The sequence below is a fragment of the Dipodomys ordii genome, unplaced genomic scaffold, assembly GCF_000151885.1.
Source record: "Dipodomys ordii isolate 6190 unplaced genomic scaffold, Dord_2.0 Scaffold59, whole genome shotgun sequence".
Taxonomy (NCBI): domain Eukaryota; kingdom Metazoa; phylum Chordata; class Mammalia; order Rodentia; family Heteromyidae; genus Dipodomys; species Dipodomys ordii.
Genome location: NW_012267275.1, coordinates 8,841,505 through 8,863,863, shown reverse-complemented (window position 1 = coordinate 8,863,863; position 22,359 = coordinate 8,841,505). Strand labels below are relative to the sequence as shown.

Genomic DNA, 22,359 nt, shown 5'->3' with positions numbered 1-22,359 from the left:
GCCTAGAGTTCAAGCCCTATGACTAACAAAGTTCTACTTTCTGCATATTTAAAAATGTAAACCAACGGGCATAATGTCTTGAAAACATTTTTAACTACAAGATTTGCTTATTACAGAGGCAAATAAAATAATTAATGGTATTTAAGAACCATTCCCATGGCTCTGCTATAACATAGAACAGAGCAGCTGATCAACGCCCTCTGGGCCACTTCAACCTCATGTATTTAATGCCAAGAAGTTAAGTGCCAAAACCCTCCTCTCAAATGTTTTCTCAACTCTTTTATTAGCAACCCCACTTCCAGTAACTCAGTTTATTGTTTTTTTAAAGTCTACTTCAAATTTAACCAAGAACAAACCTGTTGTTAAGCTTTGTCTCCTATATAAATTGTCAATATTTGTCTATTTGTTAACTGCCAATATTTGTCTATTTGTTCTACCTTTAGACTTAACATGGTACTTATTAATATTATACCCTTATATAAAAGTGACATAAAATATCCAATCCCTCTTTATCAAATACTTCTGTGTAACGTGCCTCCTGATGTTAGTTATAAGAGTCTCGTGTCTTTTTAGGTCTTTACTTTCTGTAATTTCTCTCTGGTCAAGACATTGATGTCTTAGAAGTGTAGATTCCAAGTGGCCTTAAGAAGTATCTTAAAACAATTTAACATAGAAGGAAAGCTCCCTGATTTTGTATTGCAAAAAAGCTAACCATGAGATTTTATCTTTCATTTTCCTTAATCTTTTATCATTGTATCTTTTTGAAAGAGTACACAATGCTTTGAAAAATTTACTTGGTGTAATAAAATACAGTTTTTTCAAGAAGGTTCAGTGTTTGGAAATGATTCAGTAGTCTTAAAATCCCTTTTTGTACAAGTGCTGTATACTATTATATTTACTTTATAGACTACAAAAGAAGAAAACTCTTGAACAGTCAGAAGTTTTAACAGGCAGAAAGTCATGCTTTTGATAATTAAGTTTATATTAAATTCAAAGCCATATTTGCCTGTATTTGAATTTAAGCCAAAGGGATTCTTGAGAAAAGAAATGTTCATAATCATACTTTTTTTTTACTACAATGAGTGTGAAGGAGTACTATATTATCTTGCAGGAATTATGATATGAAGACATAAGACATAGAAGGTATGGAGGACCCCACATTCCGGAGTTTATTCAAATCACTAATTTAGAATGATAGCCAGGCGCTGGTGGCTTATGCCTGTACTCCTCGCTACTTAGGAGGCTAAGATCTGAGGATCATAGTGCAAAGCCAGCTCTGGCAGGAAAGTCCGTGATACTCTTATCTCCAATAAACCACTCAGAAAATCGGAAGTGGCTCTGTGGCTCAGTGATAGAATGCTCCCCTTGAGCTGAAGAGCTGAGGGACAGTGCCCGGGCCCAGATTTCACACCCCACAACCGGCCCCCTCCCCCCCAAAAAAAGATAAAATGCTCATTTGTTGTAATTGTAAATGATTCCCCACATATACAGAAATCATTCACAAAAATGACTGCCACTCACAGGTGGAAAGTACAGAATCTTACCCAATATGTGTGGCCTCTGTCCTTCCCTCACCAGTAAATACACATCTTGCTGCCAGAATGTCACCAAAAGTCACATCGACCGGGTGTTCCACAGGGTAGAACGCCTGACCAAAAGATCACAGCATGATTCATCAGACTAGTCAAGAACCCCCTGAAACTGAAGAACTTGAGTAATGTGAGGCTTACAACTCTGGGGGCAGAGAGGATACAGACAGACCCATAGACAGACAGATGAGTGCATACCCACATACCCACAATCAATTCTACATGATGGCCCAGGTACCCAATTTTGGAATAAACAGTTTTCACAAATGCATCACATAAAAATGAGAGTAAGAGTAATAACATAAGTTCTGTTTGAAGTATTCTTTGGCTAAGTGAAAGGACAAAAAACTTGATCATCATGTGTGTTTACTCTTGAGGAAGAAGCCATGTTGGAAATTATAATATGGTAAGTCTTACAACTCAGATACATAGTAAAGGTAGATTTGGAAACTTAGATATTTAGAGAAGTTAGCAAGAGCTACATCAGGATTTTTAATAATAATTTTCTGTGATTAATAGTTTTCCTCTACACACCTGGGGCAACTGGGGGCTCTGGCGTCCAATCAGAGTCCACTGTCCATTTCTGACTCTGTATCCGCTGACTACCTTACCTGAAGGAAGACAAGTTATAGTCATGTGATACACAGTATTGTATTTGAAAAAACAAAAGGACCAGTCTGCTTTCATTTAAAGTAAAACCTGAATTTTTCCAGAACCCCCAATACTGAGTATCTTAGGGAAGACAAGATGATAAAACAAACAATTCAAGGGATTGTGTAAAAATTACATTTCCCAATGACACCAGACTTAAAGTCAAGCATAATTTCCATTTTACATCAAGAAGAGTAGCTACCATAATGGTAAATACTTATAATGGTATATGTCATTAAAGGTCCTTACCTAAACGATGAGTGTGAACTCTATAGGCAAAGACATGCATCGGGTACATTTTATAATGACATGAAATGTCAGAATTCACCACTGTAGGAAAGAAAAACAAGGAGAGAAAAATCACTATCCCACTAGACAAGGGCAGTTTTACTTGTCTAAAGCTATGCAAGATGCTGGCACTAGGGTTCCTGGTGAAGTGACCGCCATCATTTAGTGCTTAGCAGACCTTGTGCTCTTATCCTGTGCCTGCCATTGCACTCAGATGAATTAAGAACCCTTTGCCTCACATTTTTCTTTTATTTATACACAAAATGACTAAGACCAGATCAAAATATCCTGTCAGTAAAAACACAAGCAAAATCTGTTACCTGTATCTTGAAATGCATCCAGTTGAAAAGGCTTAATGATTGATTTTTATTTTTGGAACAAAATGACTTTTGAAAGATTGAATGCAAGCACCTGAAACCACTAGATTGGCAGTTCCTGTTGAGAAGAGGCCACTTCAAATGCTTTTTCTTCCTTAAAGCCTAACACATAGCAGTGGCACAATATATGTCCAGTAACAAAGAAACTTAGAGATCATATACTTTGAAAAGATTCACAGCCCAAACAAACAGTATTTTATGCAACACTTCTATTACTTTAGATATACTGCTAAATAGCATACTTATTCTCAAAACTTCTTTATGTTTAGCTTTGGAGAATCGGACATCATAGTCTTCATTTTGCAAGTAGAAAAATGAGTTTATTAAATTCTAAGAGTCTACAGTGTTAGATTTGCTAAAGCTCTGGGCTTTGAGACTTTTAATGCAATATTTTATAACATTTATGAGCATTATGTAGTTTATTTTTTGTGTATAAAGAATGGATGATTGATTTGTTATCAAAACTTGTTCTCTCAGTTATACAACTTACCCATAACCTTCCATTGCCTTAGAATAATATAAAAACCTATTTTAAATCCGAGGAGGCTAAAGAATCAGTATACTTTTCAGGTTCAATACCAGTCGTTCTGTAAGATTATTAAAGACATAATGTGAATTGGATTCTATAGATTAGTTATGTAATAACTCACCTTTCTCCCCTGCTGGTATAACAGTGTCCACAGACATCATAAGGTACATGCCAGCAATTAAAGGCTGTCTGCAGAGAAAAGTAATATTTTTCTTAATTATGTGATAAAGCCATATGGATATTTTTAGAAAAATGTATCTACTCATATCTTGGTTTAATTCATTTGAAAACTAAGATGTAACAAAAATGGAAAAACAGACAGAATATGTAGAATTTTGTTTTTTAGAACATGTTTCTGTTTCTGTGAAGGACAACTGTAAATGGCTTCTGCAATGTCTGCTTTCTGGGTTAACTTGAGTAAGCCATGGTACCTGCTGTTGTGTCTAACTCCAGTCTACGTATTGTAGAGGAAGTAATTTTTTTCCATGTGGTTAACATTTAAACCAGGTTTTAAATAAAGCAGATTATTCTTCATAATGTGGGTGGACCTCATTCAATCAATTGAAGGCCTTAAGAGAAAAAAATCCTCTCTCTCTTTCTCTCATTTCTCTCTGCTCTACTCAATTTCCTCTCCTCCTTCTCCCACCATTAATTAAGGTTTCTTTGGAGAACCCCTGACTAATATAGTTATCATGACTCTTAGCTATGACACTTGTGTCTTTGCCTAATCCCCTCACCTTGAGTATGAACAGAAATATAGGTTTAGAAATTTATCTCTAATAATATAGCCAGTGTGATGGCATGTTACTTCTAAGATTAGATCACAAAATAACCCTGGCTCATAATTTCATTAAACCTTGTTTGCTTTTGTTGCTTATTGTCTGGGCTTAAAGCCAGTTGTTATATAGTGAGCTATATTGTTTATTGTATGTATAGAAAGAAATGAGGGAGCTCCACAGACAACAAATTATTCTTTCTAACAACTATGTGAATGACTAGAGGTGACTTCTGTGGGGGAGTCCAGAGTTGACTGAGCAAAATCGTAAGACACCTGGCAGACTCCTCACCCACAGGGCATTTAGGTGATAAACATTTGTTGTTCTAAACCAGTACATTTGTTAGCCTGTTTTCCATAATAGATAGTTAAAACAGTTCATCCACCCCTTTTAATATTTCAAAGATCTTAGAACCATTCTGAATCATTTGGGAAAAACAGAAGGACTTACGGCAGACGTGTGAGATGTAAGGACACGCCGGAGCAGTCCTTGTGATTATCTGAAAACACACAGACGCTTTTAGACAGGTGAAAGATGAAATACTAAAAATGCTTAAATACTTAAAAAATTGAATGGTGTCACATTTGTATTATGATTTACAGAGTACTTTTCATATTTACTAATGACTAATGCATCACAAAACAGGAGAGCTAGGGGAAAAGAAAGAGCTACGCATTATGTTCAATAAGACAACGTCATATTAGCATCTCTTTATTTGCTGTGGCCACACAAAGACCACATCTGAGCAGTCATCTGAATGAAATGTCACCCAGATTTGAATGGGCATCCTCCTTAGAAGGAAGAATAAAGGGTCCAGAGAACTGGGTGAGTATGGAAGAAAAAACAGCCGTGGGCAGCTGTGGAGTAGCTGTTGGGCTAGCAATACAACGCACGTTTAGCAATGAGGTTTTTATTCTGTGTGCAAAACAGCTACACGATAAATGACAAGATCACACACAGTGCTCACACAACACAGAACCTGGCACTGATGCCTTTCAATGAAGAGTGCTGGTTATTGTAGTATTGTGGGGTTTACTTTGTAAATTTTATTTTATTGTAAAGATGCTGTACAGAGGGGTTACAGTTACATGAATAAGGAAATGAGTACATTTCTTGTTGAAAATTTTTACCCTCTCTTTTGTTTTTCTCCTTCTATCCCTTCCCTCTCCTACCTCCCCGACTCTCACCCCCACAATTTGTAAAGTTCATCTCCAACATAGTGTCTTGTGTGTCTCACTGTGGCAATGGGTCATCCTGTGACCTTGTTTCAGCACTTTGTTATTCCCCTTCTGTGGGTTTATTTCTGTTGTTCTTACTTCCTTATTTTCTTGCAGTTCAGGGGAATGTTTTGCAGGTCAGATAAAGGATGGTTTTCTTTTGTTAGAACTGGAGTTTGAACTCAGGGTTTCATGTGGGAGGCAGACAGATACTCTTCCACTTGATCCACAGACCTCCAGCCTTTTTTCTGTGGTTATTTTTGAGATAGAGTCTTGCTATTTTCATGGGCTGGCCTGAACCACAATCCTTTACTATAGCTGGGATGGTAAGAACCATGGTCAGCTATTATTTTGGTATATGTGTGATGAGGACTGTTTTCCCCTCCCCCACATGCTGGTCTGAAACCATAATCTTCTCTACCTCTGATATAGCTAGGATTATAGGACTATAGGCATGAACCACTGGTGCCTGGCTAGAACCTAGGGTCTTGCATATTCAAGGCAAGTTATCTAGCACCAAGTTACACTTCTAGCCCTGTAAATTTTTATTTTAATTACATGGTACCATGGGAAATGTTCACTCTCATATAACGTCTATTCAAGTAAAAGACTCAATATATTCTTTAAATTACATCTTGTATTTTAATTACATATTTCTGTTGAAAAAATTAAATCAATTGCATTTTGATCTCTATCATACAAATTAACAGATTATTTTATGTCATGACTTTAAAAATTACAGGAGAAATTAATACGTCAATTAACACATTTAAGAATTATTAAAGACATTTTTCAGTAACATTAAAATCTTCTACCATCAAAGAGTGGCAGTAATGTTCCTACTAGCTTCATGCTAGGTAGCTAATGTCAGGAATAGCGAAACAATTCCTTTTCCCATTAGATAGTGTTCATTAGAAGTATCTAAGTCCAATGTTCTTTTTGTGTTCAAAGAAAAGGACAAAACTTAGTAACAAAATTAGGAAAAAAGTGAAGGAGTGGGTCGGGGGGGTGAAAATTGAAGGGATGACACAGATCAAGATGCACTGTATACAACATTCTGTTAAATGGTGAAAAAAAATCAATGTATCTCCTAAAAAATTAACAAAGTGAGGGAGGAATGGGTTGAGAGGGGGGACGTACATATTGAAAGGGGCAATGTTGATCAAGTTACACCGTGCTCATAAACTGTAACTCCTTTGTACTTAAAGATAATAAAAATATTTTTAAATGTATGAAAAATAAAAACATCAATAGTCTTCTTATTACAGTTCCTCCCCCAAATGAACATGTAGCCATTTCTATTGACTATTTTTTTCCCCTTTTAGAGTATTAAGGATAAGTCACAGCTTCAACGTTCAATATACTGCAAAGATATTGCTTTTACTCCCAAGTGCTTATATACAGCAGGCCATATCCAATAAGCAAGGCAATGACCTCAGATGACCTAAAAAATTTAAGTCCTACTGTGAGATTTTTATATATTTTGGAGAAAAGTAGAGGGATCTTTTGCACTTACATACAATAATCACATTTAGAAACATCATGTTTAGTGAGGTTTAAATTTTAAATTTAAGTTTAAATTTTATCTTTTTTCAGTAAGTTTTTTAATTGTAAAAATACTGTACAGAGGGGTTACAGTTACATGAGCAAGGTAATGAGTATATTCCCTATCATTCATTGTTGCATCTTCCTTTGTTTTTCCCCTACCCTCCCTTCCCTCCCACCTCTACAATTAACCTCCCTCCTCGGCCTAAATTGTAAAGTTCATTTTTCAACATAGAGTCTTGCACATCTCATTGTTACAATGGGTCAATCTGTATCCCTATTTAATCATTTTGTTTTTTTGCCTTCTCCTCCCCAAATTAGATCAACATCAAATACAGGGGTTATACCATGGAGGAGGATCATTCAAAGCAACAAAAAAATCACATGGTACATTATAAATACGTTAGAAACAATAGCAAGAAAGAAAAAAACCACTTGTGTCCCTATCTTGGGGTTCATTTTGCTTAACTTCATCTTATCTGGTCATACATACATAGCATTTGACCTTTTCTGCTTGTCCCAGATATATACTAGATATTGCAAATTAGGGAAACCATGGGACCTATGTTTCTTTGGGCCCGGTTTACTTCACTTAACATAATTTTTTCCAAGCCTTTCATTCTTTCTCATGGAGGCATAGAATTCCATTATATATCTCTATATATATCTCTATATATCTATAGATATATATATCTCATTTTCTTTTTTTTTAATTTTTTGTGAACATACTGTACAGAGGGGTTACAATTACATGGGCAAGATAATGAGTACATTTCTTATCAAGCATTGCAGCCTCCTCCTTTGTTTGCCATTCACGTCCCTTCCCAGCCCCCCCGCCCGCCCCCCCCCCTCCACTCAATCTCCCCCCCCAACCCCCCTCCCCGCCCCAAAGTTGTAAAGTTCGTTTTTGACATGACAACTTGTACTTCTCATTGTTGCATCGGGTCCACCTGTATCCTTAAACGACTTGTTTTTCCCCATCTCCTCCACAAATTATACCGACATCAAATATAGTGAAAGCAGGGGTTATACTGTGGGGGAGGGACATACAAAGCTACAAAGAAATAATCTTATAAATGAGTTAGAAACAAATGCATGAAAGAAAAAAAACATTTAAATACATATCTAAGGGTTCATTTTCCTAACATCACATTATCTGACCTACTAGATATTGCAAATAAGGGAAACCATGGGATCTATGTTTCTTTGGGCCTGGCTTACTTCACTTAATATAATTTTTTCCAAGTCTTTCCATTTCTTAACAAATGGGGAAATGTCATTCTTTCTGATGGAGGCATAGAATTCCATTGTGTATATATACCACATTTTCTTGATCCATTCAACTACTGAGGGTATATGGGTTGGTTCCATATCTTAGCTATGGTAAATAATGCTGCGATAAACATAGTTGTGCTGGTAGCTTTAGTATGGTCTTGTTTGTGGTCATTTGGGTAAATGCCTAAAAGTGGGATTGCTGGGTATAGGGGAGCTCTATGTGGAGTCTTTTGAGGAAACTCCATACTGCTTTCTAAAGAGGTTGAACAAGTTTACATTCCCACCAACAATGCTGTAGGGTTCCCTTCTGTCTACATCCCTTCCAGCATCTATTGTTATTAGAGTTCTTGATTATAGCCATTATAACTGGGGTGAGGTGGAATCTCAATATTGTTTTGATTTGCATTACTTTTATGGCTAGAGAGCTTGAGCATTTCTTCTTGTGTCTATTGGCCATTCTTATTTCTTCTTCAGAGAAATTTCTTTTAAGTCTTTAGCCCACTTAATTATTAGGCAGTTGTGTCTTTGAGAATTTGTTGTTGGGGGATTTAATTTTTTGAGTGCCAGGTATATTTTAGATATGCGACCCTTGTCTGTTGTATGGCTACTGAAGACCTTCTTCGAATCCTTGGGCTTCTATTGATCTTGCTAGCTATCTTCTTTGCCATGCAGAAGCTCCACAGCTTCTTGCAGTCCCATTTGTCCAACCTTTCTTTGATTTGTGGTCGTGTTTTTGGGTCTCTATTAAGAAAATTTCAGCCTGTGCCAAGGAGACCTAGGGTTTCTCCTATTCAATCCTGTAATGTTTTCAGGGTGTCTGCTTTGACTCTGAGGTCTTTGATCCATTTGGAATTGATTCTGGTGCATAATATATAAATATGTAGTTTTAGTTTTCTACAGGTGATTAACCAATTTTTGCCAGCACCATTTACTGAAGAGGTACAAGAAGAGACCTGAAGACCAACAGAATAGCCAGAAATGAACAGAAAACCCAGAAATGAACCCACAGACCTATAGCCACCTAATCTTTGATAAGGGAGCTAAAAAAATAAATGTTATCTTATACAATACAAATCTTACATGAGAGTAGCTGGTGAATATATTAGACACCAAATAAAAAACATATCTCTTTAACCAAAAGCACCAGTAATCAAAGCATATCAAAGGAAAACAAGCAAAGAAACACACTCCAAAATCATGCTGCATAGTTTCTAAGATATGGTCAAAGGAATTTGCTTCCATTACATTTATTTGGTCAATTGTATCCACTGAGTCAAACCTTTCTCAATTGTGTGTGTGTGTGTGTGTGTGTGTGTGTGTGTGTGTGTGTGCGTGCGTGCATGTGTATGCACCTGTAAATGATGTTTCTGAGTGTGAATTTTATAGATACTGCATTTTACACTAGGATAATATTTTAGGATACCATCATTATTCAACCCTAGGTGATACAATTATAATTGTGTTGCTAAAGGGTGTGTGTGTGTGTGTGTGTGTGTGTATGTTCATTTTCACATTTCAATAGTTTTCAAATAAATACCTTATGACATTTTCAAAATTCAGTGGTCCTCTACATACCTCTGAGGTTTTGACTTAGTAAATCCTTTTATTAAAATTTTAATTGTTATTATAAAGGTGATGTACAGAGCAGTAACAGTTTAAAGGTTGTTTTGCAATGCATTAATATATTCTTTAATAAATAGTATTTTAGCTGAATGGAATCTTTAAAAAGTTATGTTAAAATAAGTACTTATAAAGGATATTTTTATACTTTTTAGGCTTTACTGAAATCTATTGCTATTCATATATTCACTAACTCAAAATCCAATTTTAGCATTGTGATTGCAACCTCTTCTTCTAATCCTGCTCCAGAGCTTCACCTAAGAACCCTGCATGCTTGCATTATGCACACAGTGAGAATGAACAGTGGGAACAGCTTGAGCTTTGTGTGGTCTTGGAGTAGGTGAGTTCCTGGATCCACAGTGGCTCCTAGAACAGGTGGTAGCTTTGGAAAGAAGCCTTCTTCTCAGCCTCAGTGTTCAGTATGAGGTTTATGACCCTTTATTTCCAGTATGATTGTTCTCACAATGATGAATCATAATTTTCATAACCTCTGTGATCTAACCTTGGGTGAACTCAGAAATTCCAACTAGTTTTGCAAATTTCACTGCCAATATCAGTATTTCCTGACTTTCTTCGTCCTTCTTTTGTAGTGCAGTGCTTGTACGACCACAAGGTATGAAACCTTCTAAGAAATGATGTATTTCAACTCACTGTGTTATATAACTGATCTGTCTCTCACATATACCATCATAAAAATTGCTTCCAATGTTACTACACCAAAAAATGCATTGATGTTCTACTAATAGCAATCATATAAAATGAAAAGAAAATGAAATAAAAACTGGGTAGTTAAGACACACAGAAAATGAACTCAGAATAACGAAGTCATATACTGGCAGAACAATCTGGCTAGAAAGCTTTCCTGTGGGGCTAGAATCAAAGAAAATAGGAGAAATGAGAGGAGAAGCAATAGATAGAAGTGTCAATCCAGGGCAGAAAGTGCAATCTCATTGTTTACAAGAGAGATGAGAATAGTAACAAGTCAGAAACTTAAAATGAGCTGCTCTTGCAGCAATGAATTTATGTAAATAGAAGGCAGGAAGAGAAGCAGTGATTCACTTGAATTCTCTTTCATTATAAATATCAGACATTTCTCTCTGTCAATTTTGCTGAATAGAAAATTTGGGTTTAACCTATTTTAATCAGACAATTGTATGACCATAGGAAAGTGTGTACGAAAAATGATCATTGGTCTTCAGCTAGGAGCTCATTTGGTTCCTTTGTTGAATATAATTGGGATCTAGAAGGTTCATACTTGGTATTAATACTAGTACTAGTGACTAGAAATTAAATCCAGAAGAAAGAAAGTCTAGTCTAAAATTGAGATAACTTAAGTAGAGAATTCAACATTAGATTCAAGGCCTAGGGAAAATTCAGTAATTATTACTTACTATTGATATAGTTGAAAATGTTAAATGATGGGTATTTTATGTTTTTTAATATACATTTTATTGTAAAGATACTGTACAAAGGGGTTACAGGTAAATGAGTAAGTTAATGAGTACATTTCCTGTTGAGCATTGTTACACCCTCCTTTGTTTTTCCCTTACCATCCCTTCCCTCCCCACTTCCCCAACTCTCACCCCGGCCCCCAAGCTGAAAGTTCATTTTCAACATAGTGTCTTGTACATCTCATTGTTACAATGGGGCAACGTATATCCTTATCTCAGCATTTTGTTATTTCCCTCTCCAAATTAGAAAAAATGTATATACAAGACGCAGGGCACCATAATCAAATACAGTGTGAAAACAGGGATTATACCATGGGGGAGAACATACAAAAAAAACAAAAAAATCACACAGTACATTATAAGTGCATTAAAAACAACACTAACACAAAGATAGGTCTCTCAAAAGGCTACACATAGAGCTCCCCTATGACCCAGCAATCCCACTTTTGAGCATGTATCCAAATGATCACAAACAAGGCCATACTAAAGCTTCCAGCACAACTATATTTATTGCAGCATTATCACCATACCTAAGATATGGAACCAACCCAGATGCCCCTCAGTAGTTGAATGGATTAAGAAAATGTGGTGTACATATATATATATATATATATATATAACATTATATATACCACATACGCACACATATATACATTATATATTCAACATATATGTATATACACACATATATATACACCTTCATCAGAAAGAATAACATAGTCCCATTTGTTAGGAAGTGAAAAGACTTGGAAAAATTATATTAAGTGAAGAAAGCCTGGCCCAAAGAAACATAGGTCCCATGATTTCTCTTATTTGCAATAACTTGTATATGGTCTAGGACAAGCATAACTTGTAGATGACCACATAAGATGATGCTCCGTTTAAGTATGTATTATCATAGGAGTGTGAAATTTCTCTTTTGGAAGAAAGAGAAATTTCATATTCCTACCTTAGAAGACAGAAAAATAGAAGGAAAGAGGAGAAGAATGAAGGGTGAACAAATGTAGCAGTGACACTCATTAGACACCGTCTTGAAAGTAAACTATATAACATGTGACGGAGGGGAGCCAGAAGAGAAAAAGCAATGTACTCATTATCTGACTTATGTAACTGTACTTCTCTGTACATTACTTTTGTAATAAGTAAATAAATAATATAAATAAATAGAAAAGAAAAATGCTGTAATAAAAATTTAAAAATAACAGATACAGTGAAAAAATAATTATACTTGAAATTTATTATGGTAAAGCCACTGTCGAGGCAGATACTCGATACTTTCAGAAGGTTTTCAGTAAATGTGGGGAGTTTTAGATAAATGTCACGCCTGGATAAATTCAAATTCCTAACATAGAGGCCATTATACTTTGAAAAATTGACAAATAACCTTTCAAAGTCCTTCCATGACTTTTAGTAATAAAACCTCCTTATATTAGACTCATGATTGTTTTGGAGTTCTGGACTAGGTGCAGTCAACTCAGTAGGATCCTATGCTTGCAGGAAAGAGAAGGCCGGAAATTTAATGCTAACGTTGAACTTGTTGATATTTGTTATTTTAATCTATATTTATGTAAATGCCTGACAGCTCTTCTTTTCAGATAGCTCCATTTATTCCTATTTTGTTTTTCTTTCTATAAAACAATTATTTCCTTCCTTCAACTTGTCTTTAAGTTTATCCTCTCTCCAAAGTACACTGACAAATACCTGATCTTTGGCCAAGAATGTTTTTCATTCTGAAAGAATTGAACCCAAGATATCCAGGTTAATGGGATATTTCATGTTTATCTTTCTCTTGCAGTAAAGTAAAATTTCTCATTCAAGATATGGAGATGAAGCTTCATTCACTAGATATTAAATGAGGTTGAGAGGAATATTTCATTATGCCATTATATTTAATTACAATATCAAAAGTGTGTGTTTAGAAGATGTAGTAATGATTTTGCATTTCTTTTATAGCTAGGGAGGTTGAGCATTTCTTCATGTTTCTATTGGCCACCCTTCTTTCCTCTTCAGAGAAGTTTCTCTTTAAGTCTTTATCCCACTTATTTATTGGACAGTTGTTTCTTTGAGGATTTGTTGTTGGGGGATTTAATTTTTTGAGTTCCAAGTATATTTTAGATATGAGACCCTTGTCCGTTGTATGGCTAGTGAAGATCTTCTCCCAATCTGTGGGATACCACCTCACCCCAGTTAGAATGGCAAAAATCAAGAATTCTAATAACAACGGATGCTGGAGGGGATGTGGACAGAAGGGAACCTTACTGCATTGTTGGTGGGAGTGTAAACTTGTTCAACCACTTTGGAAAGTAGTATGGTGGTTCCTCAAAAGACTCCATAAAGAGCTCCCCTATGACCCAGCAATCCCACTTTTGGGCATTTACCCAAATAGTTACAAACAAGACCACCTAAAGCTACCAGCACAGCTATGTTCATTGTAGCATTATTTACTATAGCTAAGATATGGAACCAACCCAGATGCCCCTCAGTAGATGAATGGATCAAGAAAATGTGGTATATATACACAATGGAATTCTATGCCTCCATCAGAAAAAATGACATTGCCCCATTTGTTAGGAAATGGAAAGGCTTGGAAAAAATTATACTAAGTGAAGTAAGCCAAGCCCAAAGAAACATAGGTCCCATGGTTTCCCTTATTTGCAATATCTAGTATATGTTTGAGACAAGCAGAAAAGGTCAGATAAGGTGATGCTAGGGAAATGAACCCTAAGATATGTATTCAAATGTTTTTTTCTTTCATGCAATTGTTTCTAACGTATTTATAAGATAATTTCTTTGTTGCTTTGTATGTCCCTCCCCCACAGTATAACCTGTGCTTTCACTGTATTTGATGTTGGTATAATTGGTGGCGGGGAAGGGGAAAAACAAATCGTTTAAATAGGGATACAGGTAGACCCATTGCAACAATGAGAAGTACAAGTTGTTATATCGAAAACGAACTTTACACTTTGGGGGGGGAGCGGGGAGGATTAGGTGGGGGGGTGGGGGGGAGAATGGGAAGGGATGGGAAGGGGAAACAATGGAGGAGGCTACAATGCTTGATAAGAAATGTACTCATTATCTTGCCCATGTAATTGTAACCCCTCTGTACAGTATTTTCACAATAAAAATTAAAATTAAAAAAGAAGATGTATTAATGATGAATGCAGTGGAAAAATTGAAAGAATAATTTTAAAGAAATTTGTAAAATAACAAAACTTTAATAACCACATCCTCACAGCGAAGCCTAGAATAGTGCTGAAATATTGGTGGTTGAGTGGTAAGAGATTTAAAAAGTAGTCATTCTAATGAAAAGAATTTTCAGACAGTAGATGAAACTTGAAAATAGCATTCTATCAGAATCTAATCTCAAACAAGATGAAAACAGGATGACTGCTTCACAAGGGTCTCAGCTTGCCTTTTTCTGAGAAATTGCTCTCCTTTGCTTAGGCAGAGATGTATAACTACAGCAAGGTATTTTATCAAATATATAGACTCATAGAATTCAGAATTGAAAAGGACCCTGGAGATGATGGAGTTCAACTTTTGCACTTTGCAGATAGGAAAAGAAGGCTTCAGAGACTGAGTATTGCTTAAAGTAATTCAGGTGACTTGTGACATACTTGGGTATCAAATCTAATTCTCTAATGTTAATGTTTAATAAGCATATTCACCAAAACAAAGTTCCATTTCTAAAAGAGGCTTCCTAGGCATTTGTATCTATGGAATACTCTTAAGCTAAGATAAAGAAATTCAGCAAGGATGGATAAGTAACCAGTGGTACTTAAAGACATCCACTTAAGCAGGAAGCTCAATTCTTTTAATGGTAGGTGAATGCATGAGATATGAGGTGATCCATCCCAAACTATTTAGCTTGCTTTTCTAATTACAGCTCGTAATTCCTGCTTGGATTCATAGCTGAGTAGTACAGTAAGTATGAGGAATAATGCATGATAATAACCTATTCCATCTTAGGTTCTTAGAAGTGTGTTTGTCTCTCCTGGTTTTCCCTCTAGAGATAACACTCTTTACTTCATGAGCTCATCTTGTCCTGGTTGTTTCCTGCTTCAATAAAAGAATAGGTCAACCATTGATCCTGAGGGAAGCAATGGATTGTTATAAATGATATCCCACTAATTGGAGAAGTCCTTCAGAAAGACAGTACTAGAAAGGATTTCAATCTCTTACAGTCCCTAAGGAAGGCACAGGTAAGGGATAAAGCATACTCGTTTCCTGCTATCCTAAACCATAGACCTGCTTAATGGATTTTTTTTCCTTATGAAGCTACTGAATAAGCTAGAGATCAATGACATAACTTAGAAAAACAAAGGAGCAATACCTTTAATAATAAAAACTTGCTTTAGGAAACTTGGGATCAAATAGTTCTAAAGTATAACTTCCCATCCCCCACCTCCAGTGTTCTCAATGTAATTTAAAGACTTGTTTCTTTGCTTTCCCTGTCTTGAACATACAAACATAATGAACTGGATATCATAGTACTTACCAATAATTTTACAGTAATATGTGTATATGAAAATTTTAACAACTATTCGATTATCAAGCTGCTTTTTATTGTAAAGGTTATAGATAGAGGGGTTTCAATTACATATAAGTTAGGTAATGAGTACATTTCTTTTTGAGCAGTGTCACCTCTTCCCTCATTTTCTCCCAGTTTTTCCATCCTGCCCTCCCTTCCCCACAAGTTGTATAGTTCATTTTCAACATAGTGTCTAGTGAGTATCACTGCTGTACTTGTTCACCCTTTGACCTACCATTTCTGTGCTTCCACTGACCCTCCCTCAAACAGACAAACTTACATACAAGACAAAGGGTACCAAGCCGTCTTAATGATTACCTTGTTTCTTTGTTCTAAATTACCAATATTAAGTTAATGAAACAAATGATGCTTTGTTCATACAAAAAATTCACGAGTCTCAAGATGTTTAAGAGTAGAAGATTATTTGGGGATTAATTTCTAAGAGCAGAGAAAATTTCATATAATTAAAATTACTTTGAAAATCCCTTCAGAGAATGGATCTAACATAGCCATTTTCTTGGCTTTGAAACAGATTTCAGTCTATTGGGTGATGGGCTTTTTTGTTGCTGATCATTTTTTCAGACATTTCAATACAGCTAAGCTCTACTGTTATATTAAAAAATGTAATTTCTGTGCAACTGAAGTCTTGCTGCACAGAGAAGGACAAAGGCATGAGAAGCAAACAGGAAATAAACCTAACTAAGCAAGAGCAATTCCATTTTTCATGTTCAACCTAGATCATGAGCATGAGGGATAGAACCCTGATTCTAAGATGCAAAGATATAGCTCCTTTGTTGTGCTGATGGTGGTACCTAGAATAAGTGTGTGTGTGTGTGGTGTGTGTGGTGTGTGTGTGTGTGTGTGTGTGTGTGTACACTTAACGAGTCACTTAACAGTATTCAGAGAAACAGTGATCATTTGAATTAAGCAGAAAAACCAATAAATTGTTGTTTGTGTTTCCTCAAAATAGAACCACTAAAGTTCTTGTAGAGAGTCTGTTTATAGATCCAGGAAAGCAAATTCTCAAAATATCAGGACTAGTTGTGGGTACTTCAAGATAAAATACTCTGCATTCATAAAGCACTAAGATCCTAAGCTGTCAGAGCAAATGTGTATCTGCTTAGCAAACTAGAACTACACTAGGAGCAGTATTAATACACAACATAGGCTACAGAAATTTTCCTGGGGGCTGTTGAAAGCTGGCTTGGCAGACAAGCTCCAGTGTTAAATAAACCAGCAGGAAGGGAAGAAAAACTTCAAAAAGAAATTCCTTTTGAAGTTGTCACTGCGGTGAGTTATTCTTTTTTGATTTTATATTCACTGCTATGGGACTAGAAATTACCAGCTTCCATTTGCCTTGTGGCAAGGAAGAGAAAATGCATTTATCCATCCTGCAAGACGATGTTTTTCACAAATGATGGTCTGTGTGCTCCCCAAAGAGATCAAATGGAAGGCAGACAGACTCACAGCCTCACTTTTATAACACAGTGTGGGGAGAGGATGTTATGGCACAGCTAATGTCCCAGGATTTCCCTGGTTCCGCCTTTTACAACTGCAAACAAAACCAAAGGTTTACAGTTTCTACTATCCCTTCTCTCAGAATTATGACTTGCTACAGTGCTACACATTCGTGGAAGTAAAATTAAAAGATAAACCTATGAATGCAATGTAAATATGGTATTTTTTAAACTAAAATTTAAAATTATTGAGTCTTTTTAAAAACTCCTTATTGAAATGTAATACACAGAAAGGCACATAAATCATGAGGGGCAGCCCCAGAAAATAAAACAAATAAACAAATAAAATAATACACTATACCAGAATCCAAATACAGAAACAAAAATTTTTCCACTTTTGTCTCTCCCTAAAGTATTTTTAATCTTTATGAACTTCTTCAAAAAATACATGTATAAGATGTTTAAATCTGCTATGCATATATACATATTTTAAAAGTATGTGTATATACATACTTTATGTATAAATAAAAGATAACCTTATTTGTTTAGTGTTTAAATAGGGCATGTATTTACATATTTAAGCCTTTATTTTCTTGAGGAGTTTGTTTTTTGGCTAAAGCAAAGTTCAGCTAGTTTGTCCACTAGCGTCATAGGATTTGCTTTGGACAGTTTTATAGAATATGGCTTTTAGGAAGTATTTATTTCTCCATTTTCTTTTGCCAGCCAAAACCTTATCAATTACTTTCATATCTTCATCTCTATGTCTAATATATATTCATTTAAAAGTACTTAATTTGAATTTTTTTGTATTTTCCCAATTATAGTCTGTTCCTTGCATACAGTGTACAAATGCAAAAGTCTGGGAACGAGACACAAAATACTAAATAAAATAAATCAAAAAGTACATGAAGAGTTTGGATTAAAAATCTTCTAAATACAATTTAAAATTGTACTTTTCTTTAAAAATTTTTTATTGTAAAGATACTGTACAGAGGGTTACAGTTACAGGAGTAAGGTAATGAGTACATTTTCTATTGAGCATTGTTACTCCCCTCCTTTGTTTTTCCCCTACCATCCCTTCCCTCCCCACCTCTCCAACTTCTCCCTCCTCTCCCACCTAAGTTGTAACAATGAGAAGTAGTAGACACTATGTTGAAATTGTACTTCTCAACATAAAATGTTTATTCTGAATTTTTGAGTAGTTGTGAAATATTTTTAGCAGTACATATAAAGATTTACTTTTTATGTTCTTTGCACTTCTTAACTATTATGTGCAACAATGTGTTGTTCCTAATTTAGTTTAACTTAAACAGCTGAATGTTTAGTAAACAGGTTAAATTCCTAGTAAAATTATTGTACTCAGTTCTGAAAAAAGAAGTTTTATTTTCTGAAAAAGCTGTGACTTAACTGGAACTTCATCAAGCTGAAACTCATCTGTGGCTACATTTTCTAGGGTTAAAAAAAACCCCCAAACTTCAATAATTGCTTTTGTGAAGCTGTGAAAAAGGTTTTATTCAAAATGACACAAATGAAAGGGTACTATCCTATACTACCATGCCTCTTGGCTCTCTGTCCATCTCCTTGTCTCTTTTCCTTAATTGTAGCCTATAAGATTCCAACAGGAAAAGACATATGGGCATGTTGATTTATATAGCAGCAAGCTGGATATGGGAAGTATACACATTCTTTACATTATTTTCAGCAACTTGAAATTCTAAGTTGGGGACCAATGGTTCATGTCTGTAGTCCTAGCTACTCAAGAGGCTGAGAGCTAGAGGTGAAGCCTCAAAGCTGGCCTGGGAAGAAAAATCTATGAGATTCCACCTCCAGAATAAAATAAAATAAATATGCTCTGGAGGAATAATAGCTCAAGTGGTAGATCACAAAACAAGGTTAGCGGGGTGAAACTGAGTTCAAATGCAGGTACTGGCAAAAAAAAAAAAAAAAATACCCCAATCAACCAAACAACTCTTCTATACTGTTTTGGTTCATTAGGAAGAAGAAATAATCCAAAACTTCTCATTTACATCATATAAGCATTGTGCCCTAGTCTTAGGTATTAATTAGCTCTTCAGTAATCCAAGTCACCTCCTAATTTCCTTAGCTTTTTCCAAATCTTTATAGTGTAAGCTAAAAGTGTCCATTTAGAAGGGTCTAAGGTTTGAGAATATATTTTTCTTTACTTTGTTTTGAATAGAGAGTGTAGTATACCTAATTTGAGAAACAGGAATAAGAAATGTCCCCAAAAGAAATGGTATGTATTCAAATGTTTTTTTTCTCTCATGCGATTGTTTCTAACACATTTATAAGATTATTTCTTTGTTGCTTTGTATGTCCCTCCCCCACAGTATAACCCCTGTTTTCATTGTATTTGATGTCGGTATAATTTGTGGAGGGGAAGGGGAAAAACAAATCATTTAAATAGGGATACAGGTGGACCCATTGCAACAATGAGATGTACAAGTCTTTATGTCGAAAACGAACTTTACAACTTTGGGGGGGGAGGGGCAGGGAAAATTGGTGGGGGATGGGGGGAGGGGAAGATGGGAATGGATGGGAAGGGAGAACAAAGGAGGAGGCTACAATGCTTGATAAGAAATGTACTCATTATCTTGCCCATGTAATTGTAACCCCTCTGTACAGTATTTTCACAATAAAAAAATTAAAATTAAAATTAAAAAAAGAAATGCGACTAGGAAGGTATGGTACAGGAATAGAGCCTGAGAAGCAGAAAATCTCTTGAAAGTTTGCAAAGATGGAGACAGGAGGATTCAAGGCAATCAGGAGAAATGGAGATGACAGGTCTTCAGTTGGATAAACTAGAGAAAGATGTCTCTGCTGTAAAAAACAGGGAGGTGAAAGAGGTGCTTGAAGTACTAGGGAAGCTTCATGTTATGAATATACAATTCTGTAAAAAGTTGGTGAATGGTTTTCATCCAATGGTTTTATGTCATATATTTATTCAGTGCATTTTTCCGATGTTATAGTCAACCAAGAAGTATTTGTACGTAGTCATTACCTTACGTATGTAACTGTAACCCCTCTGTACATCAAAATTAAATTAAAAAACCAGAGAACAATTAAAGAAACATTTTGCTGGCCAACCCCCCCCCCAAAAAAAAGAATTGGTAGTAGGTAAAAAATAGAATGTGAGAACAAACTTGAGCTCTTCTCCCTGATTTCCTTCTTTTCCCAGAACTTTTAGAATGTAATAAGCAAATAAGTCATGGTCAAACAAATCATGGTCATGGGGAGCGCTGTATGGAGGGAAGATGACTGTTGATCTCTTTCACAAGCTACGCTAGCAGAGTTTGAGAGCCTTGCATTATGTTTCTCTGAGTCAACAGGCAAGTAAGTTTATTTTTCATCTTACCTGTTTTCAGTTAAAAATAAAATATAATTTAAAGGGAACTAATTACTTGGTAGCTACTATTTTCAAGTTCCAACTAACAGGAAAAAAGGAGTTAATAATTCTGAATGGATGAACAAGCATGAGTTGCTTTGTCAACAAGGATAAATAAGAAAAGTAAGTGGTCTCAAAATATAATAAATCTTATCTTAATAAATAAGAACTCTGAAAAACTAAATTTCACATAAGAAAGTGTTTTTCCCTTCAAAAGATATCATTTAAGACAAATACAATATTGGTCCATGCTGAATTGATTTTTAAAAATCTGTGTTTAGGAGATAAGTAATATTCTGAGTATATCCTTAAAAATAAATTATACTACAATGCTTTATATAACATCCCATGACCAAATGAATGAAAGCCTGATTCTCAATGCTTAATGGTCATTCTTAGGTATTAAAATAAACAGGTGTTCAATGGAATGAATGAGTGAATGAATAAGTATCATTTGCTTTTCCATAATGGAGATGATTAACAGAGCTGAAAAGTGGTAGGAAGAGAATCAGGGAGTTCTCATTTCTGTAAAGACACTGGTAAGAACAGGAAACACTGTAGGACATGGAGCTGTTCCCAGATTATTTGAGAGAACTCAGTGATCCTAAAATCACTCACAAGACTCATATCAAGTTGCCTGTGTACAATAAAGGTTAGAGGATAAGATGTAGAACATCTAGTTATGACTCTTTGAAAATCAGTGGCATTCTCAAGCAACCTGACTTAGAGAAATGTCCCTACATGATAAAAGAGACAGATTACCTCATACATCAGAATGAAAAGGCAGAATTGAGGTGAGGTAAGTCATTTTCATTTCTGTTCATATGCAATCTAGTATGCATGAGTTCATTCCTCTTGGTAATTTAGTTCGAAGGGCTTTTAAAAACATTGACTCTATGGTATAATTGTCTTATATCGTTAGAGCATGAACTTTGGCACATGCACAAAATGCAACTCAAATTAAATTCTTTTAGTTTCAATAACAATTGGACACTAGTAGTCTCACCACCCTAGGCAAGTCACATACCCTTCCTGACCAATGAATTTCATTTCTGGAAAATGGAGGGTCTGGTCTACATGATTCCCTTCTTGTTATTGTACTCATTCTTTGTCACTTTACTTAGCTAATGACTTTTAAAGCAAATAATTAAAAAATGAAATAGTGTCCAGTTCATATGATTTACAGTTCTAACTCCACTAATTTCAGAAGTACACTTCCCTATTCAGAGTGCCTTTTCAGCCTACTGTTTAACCTTTTCCCTTTATCTCAAAATGTCCAAGCAGCCTTAGGACTACCTACAGGTAAAAGGGCTCTTTCTTGCCAATCATTTCTTTCAGACTTGGTTTTATCTTCTTCTCCCTCTGTCTCCCTACATTGTCTCTGTCACTGCATATATTTCACTTAAAATGTCAAAAATGGAAGGACACAACTTCTTTGGGCCCATAATTCAAAAATAATTATCCTTTACTAACAAAAAAGAAAGAACTAGACCATCCATTTCCTTGCAAATGCCATTATTTTGTCCTTTCTAATTGCTGCATAATATTTCATTGTATATAGGTACCATAATTTTTGGATCCACTCATCTGTTGTGGGACATCTGGGTTGTTTCCATATCTTGGCTATTGTGAACAGTGCAGTAATGAACA

The 22,359-nt window shown here is 35.5% G+C and overlaps 1 protein-coding gene across 6 annotated transcripts in view; it reads right to left on the bottom strand.

Moving 5' to 3' along the window:
- Pam (peptidylglycine alpha-amidating monooxygenase) overlaps window positions 1–22,359 on the bottom strand; it is a 163,904-nt gene that overhangs the window by 68,699 nt on the left and 72,846 nt on the right. For all 6 annotated transcript variants that reach the window (XM_013022047.1, XM_013022050.1, XM_013022048.1 and 3 more), the window contains exons 7-11: window positions 4,661–4,709; window positions 3,556–3,623; window positions 2,490–2,570; window positions 2,124–2,200; window positions 1,545–1,648 (exon numbers count right to left, since the gene is read on the bottom strand). In XM_013022047.1, coding sequence (XP_012877501.1) covers window positions 1,545–1,648; window positions 2,124–2,200; window positions 2,490–2,570; window positions 3,556–3,623; window positions 4,661–4,709 — 379 coding nt within the window. The remainder of the gene's footprint in view (window positions 1–1,544; window positions 1,649–2,123; window positions 2,201–2,489; window positions 2,571–3,555; window positions 3,624–4,660; window positions 4,710–22,359) is intronic.